Genomic DNA, 9,439 nt, shown 5'->3' with positions numbered 1-9,439 from the left:
TTTTGCAAAAAGATCTTTAACTCTTGTTATCTACTTTCTTTTGATTTATCACTGTTTTTATAGTGTCTTGCATTATTTATTCTTTTTAGTCTCCTAATTAGCAAAAAAAAAGGTTGAAAGCAGTGGTTCTCAGCTGGGAGTGATTTCAATCCACAGGAAACATTTGGCAACATCTGGAAACATTTTTGGTTGTTACAGATGGTGGGTGCTACTGTCTGCTCCTGGGTAGAGGCAAGGGATGGTGCTAAACATCCCCAGTGCACAGACACAATGCCCACACAATGAGGTGTTTACCAGCCCAGAATGTCAGTTCTGTTGATGTTGAGAAATCCTGGTTTTAAGCTAAAAGTTTTCCTCAGAGTATAGCTTTGGCTGGGTGGATCCTGCAGGGTTTGATATGCTGGGTTCTCATGACTGCTCTCGTCTAAATGGTCTATAACCTGAGCTTTTACTTTCTTGTCAACCTCAGTTGCTTAGAAAAGTGTTTGTCATTATTCTGGGTGGTGAGAGTTCCCTTCTGTTCTTTTTCGTGGCCGTTCAGTTCTAGTTTTACTATATCGTGTTCAGATTTGGTATTCTGACAATTTCTGCTCTTTGTCTTTGGAATTTGAGGCTTTCTTTGTGTCTCACCAGAATATGGCCAGTTTTAGATTGCTTCATGAACATTTGGCAGGAATGTGTGTCCTCTGAGGCAATGTCCTTTCGAGAGACCGGCTGGGTTTTCCTTTTGGTCCAACTGACGTCTTTGGTGTTTACCTTTCAGAAGGAGACTCAGCCTGGCACATCGATGGTCTCTGCTGCTGTCGGTTTGGGGTTGCTCCTGCCCGTAGTGTATTGTTTCTCCTTTTCTGCTTAAATTTTTCCTTCCTGACTCTTGCTGGTTTGAGAAACAGAATGAGTTTTGGTTTGGGTCTTGGTCTGGGTGTGGGTGTTGCTGCTGCTGTTGGTTTGCTCTCGCGGGGGCTTTGCGAGTCACCTTTCTGTGCTTGGGTCTGGCCAGTGGTCACCCTCACTCTTCTGACGAATACTGAACGGTGATTTCCATCAGTCACAAAATTTACTACTCGCCACCTTCCTTTCACATGTAAGTTAAGACATTGAACACCCACTTTTTTCCTCCTTCTTGACTCCCAGCATTGTTTACAGAGAAACTAGAATTTTCTTCTTGTCTGTTACGATTTTGTTTTTACATTTCCATTGCTATGGTAGCTAACTAGCAACTAACCAGGTGCGGTAGGTAGTCCTGACTTCATTGCACATTGCTGTTTTCCCAAAACACCAGCCTTCCCTTTTTGGATTTTTATTCTTTTAGTTTCTAATTAGTGCTACGTAAAAGTGTAAGAAAATGAGTTTGTGGAGAAGGAGAGTTTTCCAGGCGGGGACAGCTGAGGTCTGCAGGCACCTGAGATCCCCCGCACCCCAAGACAGTGACTGCAGCGCCACAGGGATGCAGGGAGACGCGTGCTGGAAGGACCCACAGCTGGGGCATTAAACGTGCAGACCCGGCTCCCAGGGCACGCACTGTGACCTTCTGTGCACATGGCTTCTGGGGCCTGGGCTGCGCGCCCCACCCTGGCCCGTCATGGCAGACACCAGAGCCCAGCCCCTCTCTTCCCTGCAGCGTGCCAGTGTTCCAGCCCTGGAGTGGCAGATGGCCACTGCGACCCTGACTCAGGCCAGTGCAACTGCCGGGTGGGCTTTGAGGGGGCTGCATGTGACCGCTGCGCCCCCGGCTACTTCCACTTCCCTCTCTGCCAGCGTGAGTGACACCCCCACATGGGCATGGTGGGGGGAGCCTGCCAGGCTCAGGTCCCGTGACACGCCCTGCACTCTGCAGTGTGCGGCTGCAGCCCCGTGGGGACCCTGCCTGAAGGATGTGATGAGGCTGGCCGCTGCCTGTGCCGGCCCGAGTTTGATGGCCCTCAATGTGACCGCTGCCGCCCAGGCCACCACGGTTACCCTGACTGCCATGGTGAGCAGAGGGCTGGGCCGGGGCCAGGGTGGGGCAGGAAGGGGCTGGCCACCCATGTGGCTCCAGACCTGATGCCACTGTGCACCCGCAGCCTGCACCTGCGACCCCCAGGGAGCCCTGGACGAGCTCTGTGGGGCGGGTGGTTCGTGTCGCTGCCGTCCTGGCTACACAGGCACCGCCTGTCAGGAGTGCAGCCCTGGCTTCCACGGCTTCCCCGACTGTGCCCGTGAGTGCCCTGGGAGGGGGCAGGGGCAGGTGCATATCCCCACCGTGTGCCCACACCCTGCCCTCACCCTGCAGCCTGCCACTGCTCTGCCGACGGCTCCCTGCACACAGTCTGCGACCCCCGGAGTGGGCAGTGCAGCTGCCGACCCCGTGTGACAGGGCTGCAGTGCGACACATGTGAGCCTGGAGCCTACAACTTCCCCTACTGCGAAGGTGAGCTCGCTGGTATGCACATACACGTGTGCACACGTCTGGGATTGTTCACAAGCCGTGCACCTTCCTGCCATTCCATTCCCGCGTGTCGCCATGTGCTGTGCATTCTGCGATTGTATGTTTGCATGGTTGTTCTTGTACTGTGTGTGTGTGCTACACGTGTCATCGATGGCATGTCCATGTGCATGCATTCACATGCTGTGGGAGAGTATTCATGTGTGTTCACGTGTGCTCTTATGCTTGTTCACAAGCGTTTGTCCACGTGCCATGCACAGAGTATCTGCAAGTGTCATGTGATGTGCATGGCATGTGTGTTCACAGCATGTGCTGTGTGGCAGGGGATGACTGTGCCCTTGCCACTGCGGGGTCTCGAGCAGGGATGTGTGTGTCTCACACCTGTTCACACGTACAGGAGATGTGTGTGCTGGCTCCTGTGGGGACATGGGTTCTGGATGGGCCTGGGGAAGCGCTTGGCCTTCGGGTCAGTCACTGANCTCGAGCAGGGATGTGTGTGTCTCACACCTGTTCACACGTACAGGAGATGTGTGTGCTGGCACCTGTGGGGACATGGGTTCTGGATGGGCCTGGGGAAGCACTTGGCCTTCGGGTCAGTCACTGTGGAATGACCAAGGCGTGGTTCTCTCCTCCCAGCTGGATCCTGCCACCCTGCCGGCCTGGCCCCAGCCAACCCTGCCCTTCCTGAGGTTAGCCCGGGTCTGCCCCCAGTATAGGGGACGGGAGAGGGGGACAGACAGCCAGAAGTCCGAAGCCCTGCAAGCCCACCACTTTTGCCAGCTGCTCTGTTGCCACAGCAACCTCAGGGCCAATTTGGCCCTCCGGCTTGTCCTCTGTCCCACCCCAGGCAACCGCCAGGCATAAGCAGGGTCAGGGAAGGAGCCTCAGCTCCCTCTGCCCCTTGTCAGGGCTGAGGGATTGTGGGTAGAAGGGCAGGGACTCACTCTGACCTGCAGTCTCATCCTCTTCCAGGCACTGGCCCCCTGTACGTGCCGGGCTCATGTAGAGGGGCCAAGCTGTGATCGCTGCAAACCTGGGTTCTGGGGGCTGAGCCCCAGCAACCCTGAGGGCTGCACGCGTAAGTTTGTCTTGTCCTGGAGGGAGTGTCAGGGATGCTGGGGAACCCCAGGGTGGAGCCCAGGCCCTTCTGTCCCCCCCTGCAACAGTCCTCAGGCCTGTTCTGCCCTTCCCAGGCTGCAGCTGTGACCCCAGGGGCACCCTGGGTGGAGTTGCCGAGTGCCAGCTGGTGAGTCTGAGGACCGGTGTTGTGGCTTCGGGAGCAGGTGGGTCAGGACCCTCCCCCGCCCCATCCCACCTTCTCCCTTGGCTTTCAGGGCAGCGGCCAGTGCTTCTGCAAGCCCCATGTGTGTGGCCAGACCTGCGCGGCATGCAAGGACGGCTTCTTTGGGCTGGACCATGCTGACTACTTCGGCTGCCGCGGTGAGCACCTGCTTCTGTCACCCTCCAGCCCTCTCCCTGGTCCTCCCAGCTTGGAGGGGGTTGGGGAGAGGCAGCTCTGCCTGTCACTGCTGCCTGTCCTCCATGCCTCACCCTGCAGACGTCACTGGTCAGTCCCAGTGCCCTTGCCCCAGCTGGGACCCCTTTGTGCAGAGAGCCCCAGACAGCCCCTGGGGGAAGATCAGAGTTGGCTTCTCGGCTACTCTTGCTGTTGACGGAGGTCGGGTGGAGACCAGGAGGCCTGTCTTGAGGGCCAGAGCAGGGTCCTGATCTGGGGGGCTGTGGGAAGGGCCCCCGAGGCTGGGGGGGGGTCTGACTTCCCGCCTTCCCACTGCAGGCTGCCGCTGTGATGTTGGCGGTGCTCTGGGTCAGAGCTGTGAACCAAGGACGGGCACCTGCCGATGCCGCCCCAACACCCAGGGCCCTACCTGCAGCGAGTGGGTGCCCTCCCCTGACTGGGCCAGGGACTGGGGGAGGCAGCTTGTCCTCTGGGCTTCCCTGTGTCCCTCACCACAGGCCCACATGGGTCCTGGCTGTCCCTGGGGATCCTGGTCAGCTGTGCAGATTAAGTGCCTGCCCCGCCCGGACAGACAGGGTGGCCAAGCTGTGCCTGACTGCCCCTGCCGTGGCCAGGCCGGCGAGAGACCATTATCTGCCTGACCTGCACCACCTGCGGCTGGAGCTGGAGGAGGCTGCCACGCCCAAGGGCCATACCATGCGCTTTGGCTTCAACCCCTTGGAGTTCGAGAACTTCAGCTGGAGGGGCTATGCTCAAATGTCACCCATCCAGGTGGGTGCTGCACCCTCTTCCCCCAATCCCAGGGCTCAGCTTGGAAGTGGTTCCCGGTGTGGCCAACAGAGTGGGGTAGGCAGGCTCGGTGAGGTCACAACTCAAGCTGGCAATGGCCAGGGAGGGTGACCTCGATGTTCCACATCCACCCCAGCCCAGAATCATGGCCAGGCTGAATGTGACCTCCCCTGATCTTTTCCGGCTGGTCTTCCGATACGTCAACCGTGGCCCCACACCTGTCAGTGGGCGGGTCTCCGTGCGGGAGGAGGGCAGGTTTGCCTCCTGTGCCAACTGTGAGTGGGGTCACTGGGCCGTCCTGGCCTGTCCCTGCCCCCCACCCCAGCCACCTCCTCTGGGCCCACATGTGGGTGGTGGGCCCAGCCTGTCCATGGGAGAGATGCAGCCTGGGTGGCCCAAGGGCTGAGCCCGAGAAATCTCACCTCCCCCTGCCCCACCCCAGGCACGGAGCAGAGCCAGCCTGTGGCTTTCCCACCCAGCACGGAGCCTGCCTTCGTCACTGTGCCCCAGAGGGGCTTTGGGGAGCCCTTTGTGCTGAACCCCGGTGTATGGGTCCTGCTCGTGGAAGCCGAAGGGGTGCTCCTGGTGAGGCAGGGGCCAAGGCAGGGTGTGGGACAGAGGATGGGTGGCCCTGGGCCACGGGCCTCAGCACCCACCTCCTGCCCCCCAAACCAGGACTACGTGGTTCTGCTGCCCAGTGCCTACTATGAAGCGGCCCTCCTGCAGCTGCGGGTGACCGAGGCCTGCACGTACCACCCCTCCACCCAGCGCTCTGGGGAGAAGTGAGGGCCTGCCCAGTGGGACCGGGGTGGGGCTACCTCCAAGGACTGGCTGCTGGGGACTTGGCTGGACCTGGTGCTGACATAGCCTGTGTCCCCTCCCCCAGCTGCCTCCTCTATGTCCACCTCCCCTTGGATGGCTTCCCTTCGGCCGCTGGGCCCGAAGCCCTGTGTCGCCATGACAACAGCCTACCCCAGCCCTGCCCCACAGAGCAGCTGAGTCCCTCCCACCCGCCGCTGGCTGCCTGCCTTGGCAGTGATGTGAGTGTCCTGGGCCCCCACAGAGAGGAGGGTGCTGCTGGGAAGGACACAGCACAGGGTGAGAACATTGTGTCTGACCTCGGTGCCATGTCTCTCACCTTTCGGCTTGTCTTGAGGAGGCAACAGGGTGGTCCTGAGCTGCCCTGGGCACCGGGACTTAGCGGTGACAGGGCAGGCCCTTGGCTGGGCAGAGGCCTTCAGTTTGGTGGAGGCGGGACAGGCCAGGGGCCACCAGCCTCTCTGATCCCCTGCTCTCCCCCAGGTGGATGTCCAGCTCCAGGTGACAGTGCCACGGCCCGGCCGCCACGCCCTGGTGGTGGAGTACGCCAATGAGGACGCCCGCCAGGAGGTGGGCGTGGCCGTGCACACCCCTGGGCAGGCCCCCCAGCAGGGGGCGCTCACCCTCCACCCCTGCCCGTACAGGTGAGCTGGGAGCAGGGTGGGGCTGGGCTTGAGGGCTCGGCCCAGGGCTGCCTCACCTGCTGACCACCCCTGTCCCCCAGCACCCTGTGCCGGGGCGCTGCCCGGGACACCCAGCACCACCTGGCCGTCTTCCACCTGGCCTCGGAGGCCAGCATCCAGCTAACAGCCGAGCAAGCACACTTCTTCCTGGTAAGACCCCCAGACCCCTGCCCGCCCCCTGCAGGGTCAGCTTCCTGCAGAAGATCTTAAACACACGTGAAAGTGGAGAGAAGAGCGTGAGGACCCTAGGTGCCCACCGTCGCCACCGCACTGTCCACTCAAGCCACCCTGTGTCCTCCAGAGCCCCCGCCCTGTGGTTTCCCCGTGCACAGCGACACACTCGGCATCAGGCCAGGCCGCAGCCCGGGCAGCCACCCTGCGGCACTGGCGGTGTCGGCTGGTTGCCTGTTCTGGAAATTTGTGTGTGTGGAACACGCAGTGCGCTCTTGTGCATCATGTCTTCCGCCGCCTCGTGCCCGAGGGTGGGTTTGTGGTGTTGGTGTGGTGCGGCCTTCCTTCCCTTCTCTGTAGGGTTCGATGTCACACTGCCTTTTGTCCCATTTGTCCCACCGGTACCTGCATCACAGTGGACTGCACAGGAGGCAAATGCCACTAACGGCCTGTGCTCACCGAGCGCCAGCCTGTGCCAGGTCCTGGGAAGGCTGGACCCGTTCCTGGCCTTGTGGAGCTAAAGGGGGCTTGAGATAAGGAGGGGGGGATGATGATGGACGGGAAGGGAGGAGGAGCATTTGCATGAAGAGCTGCGAATCCTCCAGGCCCCAGAATCGGTCACTAGGTTCCACGTCCAGGGCTGGGACTTGTGTAGCTGGGCAGGGGCTTCATGCAAAGAGCAGGACCCATTGAGATGCCAGCCTTGCGTGGGGCTCCTTGGGGTCTGAGCTGTGTGACTCAGTGTCCCTGCCCGCCCCCTGCTGTCCTCACCTGGCCCACTGGCATAGCAGCACCTGGTCCCTCTGCCCACAGCACAGCATTACCTTGGTGCCTGTGGAGGACTTCAGCACAGAATTTGTGGAGCCACGGGTACACTGCATCAGCAACCACGGCACCTTCGGCCCAAGCAGGTAGTGGGGAGGGAGGGCTGGGTGACCAGCAGCGACCAGCTGGCCGGGATGGCGGGGACTCAGGCACCATGCTCCCACCAGGGCCTCCTGCCTGTCTTCTCGCTTCCTGAAGCCGCCCCAGCCCATCCTCCTCAGGGACTGCCACTGGGATGGCGGGGACTCAGGCACCATGCTCCCACCAGGTCCTCCTGCCTGTCTTCTCGCTTCCTGAAGCCGCCCCAGCCCATCCTCCTCAGGGACTGCCACGTGCTGCCGCTGCCGCCCAGCCTCCCGCTGACCCACTCGCAAGATCTCGCACCAGGTGCACCCCCAGCTGGACCCCAGCCTCGGCCCCCCACTGCTGTGGACCCCAACACAGAGCCCACCCTGCTGCGCCACCCCCAGGTGAGGGCCCGGGCCAGGCCACAGCCTCAGAGAGACAGGAAGTAGATCGGGGCAGGACTCTGGGCCCCTGCCCCCGGCTGCCCCATGGCAGGTGGCACAGGCAGCAGTGGAGGCCAGTGTGGGACCCCTGGCGTCCCCATACCCCTGCCCACTCACTGGAGCCTCTCCCTCAGGGCACCGTGGTCTTCACCACTCACGTGCCCACCCTGGGCCGCTACGCCTTCCTGCTGCACGGCTACCAGCCTGCTCACCCCACCTTCCCCGTGGAGGTCCTCGTCAATGGGGGCCGCGTCTGGCAGGGTGAGTGTCTAGGGCGGGGGTGGTTGAGGTGCCATCACACGCAACCGGGCCAGATCACGTGCACTACAGTAATAGGTCAACATATCCCCGTCCTGCTATCAGTTCTCAAACTGGGTGCCCTGGGGCTGCTGCAGGCAGCTGCTCCCACCTCGCCACCCCCATTCCCGGAAAAGCCTGCCCCTGGTGTCTGCCTCACACATTAAGATTCCCTGCTGTGCTCTCTCACATGCAGGGCATCACAAGTCTGTTGTAGGACACTGTCACACGTGTTGCCAAGGGTTTGTCTTGTTTCCGGCTCGGCTAGACCTGGGAACCTCCTCATGCATGACCTCACTGACACACACTGACACAGTGGGAGGGGCCTGGCCTGTGGACCTCCGTGGGCAGATCGTGTGCCCATGGCATGTGTCAGGGCTGTGTGCTCCTTGGCAGCCCTGTCGCTGTCCCATCTGTGGCCCCTTGTCCTGATGTCTCCAGTAGAGCCTGGGCTCAGGACAGAGCTCTGCAGCTGGGTGGTTGGTGCTGGGGGCCTGACCCTGACTTTTCCTCCCCCAGGCCATGCCAATGCCAGCTTCTGCCCACACGGCTACGGCTGCCGCGCCCTGGTGGTGTGTGAGGGTCAGACCCTCCTGGACGTGACTGACAACGAGCTCACTGTCACCTTGCGTGTGCCCAAGGGTCGCTGGCTCTGGCTGGTAAGTCCCAGGGCTGGTGAACTGCACAGGGGCTGGCCGGCCTCACACCTGGCTGTCCACCTCGGGTTGCTCAGCCAGAGTGCATCCCCTGCCTGCTGCGGCCAGCCCCGTGCCACATGCCAGGGGCCAGCTGCCTCTGCCCCTGGGGACCTCCAGACCCACCGTGTGAGGCTTCAGAGGGAGCTGAGAGCTGAGACATTGTCCCGCCAGCAGCCCCCCTGGGCCCTGTGGTCAGGGTGGCCTTCCTGGAGGAGGTGGGGCCTGGGTCTGGGAGAGGGAGGTGGAAGGAGCGGTGGGCAGTCAGGGGTGTGAATGGACACCAGGAGCTTCCTTGACATTCCTGTGTGACCACAGAGGTGGCCTCCCTTACAAGCAGCCTGGGTGCCTGGCCAGGACCAGGCAGCCTCGCCTGTTACCCACTCCTGCTTGCTCCTCTAGGATTATATCCTGGTGGTGCCTGAGGATGCCTACAGCTCCAGCTACCTCCAGGAGGAGCCCCTGGACAAATCCTACGACTTCATCAGCCACTGCGCTGCCCACGGCTATCACATCAGGTGGGCCGGGCTCCGGGCAGGGTGGGGTCTGGGGCGGGGTCTGGGCCGGGAGCTGTCCTCACCTTCTGCCCCTCCATGTAGCCCCAGCAGCTCGTCCCTGTTCTGCCGAAATGCTGCCACCTCTCTCTCCCTCTTCTACAACAATGGGGCCCGGCCTTGTGGCTGCCACGAAGTGGGTGCTACGGGCCCCACGTGTGAGCCCTTCGGGGGCCAGTGCCCCTGCCGTGCCCA

At 61.4% G+C, this 9,439-nt stretch overlaps 1 protein-coding gene across 1 annotated transcript in view; it reads left to right on the top strand.

The window, feature by feature from the left end:
* LAMA5 (laminin, alpha 5) overlaps nt 1-9,439 on the top strand; it is a 47,265-nt gene that overhangs the window by 20,278 nt on the left and 17,548 nt on the right. Inside the window, 23 exon segments of the mRNA XM_008570568.1 lie at nt 1,425-1,562; nt 1,622-1,759; nt 1,838-1,972; nt 2,064-2,198; nt 2,273-2,410; nt 3,062-3,114; nt 3,398-3,503; nt 3,619-3,671; nt 3,760-3,865; nt 4,221-4,320; nt 4,517-4,673; nt 4,828-4,966; nt 5,134-5,276; nt 5,367-5,473; nt 5,578-5,731; nt 5,994-6,154; nt 6,235-6,343; nt 7,178-7,275; nt 7,458-7,659; nt 7,833-7,959; nt 8,515-8,654; nt 9,093-9,208; nt 9,290-9,384. Of these exon segments, the coding sequence (XP_008568790.1) occupies nt 1,425-1,562; nt 1,622-1,759; nt 1,838-1,972; nt 2,064-2,198; nt 2,273-2,410; nt 3,062-3,114; nt 3,398-3,503; nt 3,619-3,671; nt 3,760-3,865; nt 4,221-4,320; nt 4,517-4,673; nt 4,828-4,966; nt 5,134-5,276; nt 5,367-5,473; nt 5,578-5,731; nt 5,994-6,154; nt 6,235-6,343; nt 7,178-7,275; nt 7,458-7,659; nt 7,833-7,959; nt 8,515-8,654; nt 9,093-9,208; nt 9,290-9,384 (2,850 nt within the window).

This window comes from Galeopterus variegatus, unplaced genomic scaffold (genome assembly GCF_000696425.1).
Source record: "Galeopterus variegatus unplaced genomic scaffold, G_variegatus-3.0.2 Scaffold614, whole genome shotgun sequence".
Taxonomy (NCBI): domain Eukaryota; kingdom Metazoa; phylum Chordata; class Mammalia; order Dermoptera; family Cynocephalidae; genus Galeopterus; species Galeopterus variegatus.
The sequence above is the reverse complement of the archived record's forward strand: the minus strand, read 5'-3'. Positions and strand labels throughout refer to the sequence as shown.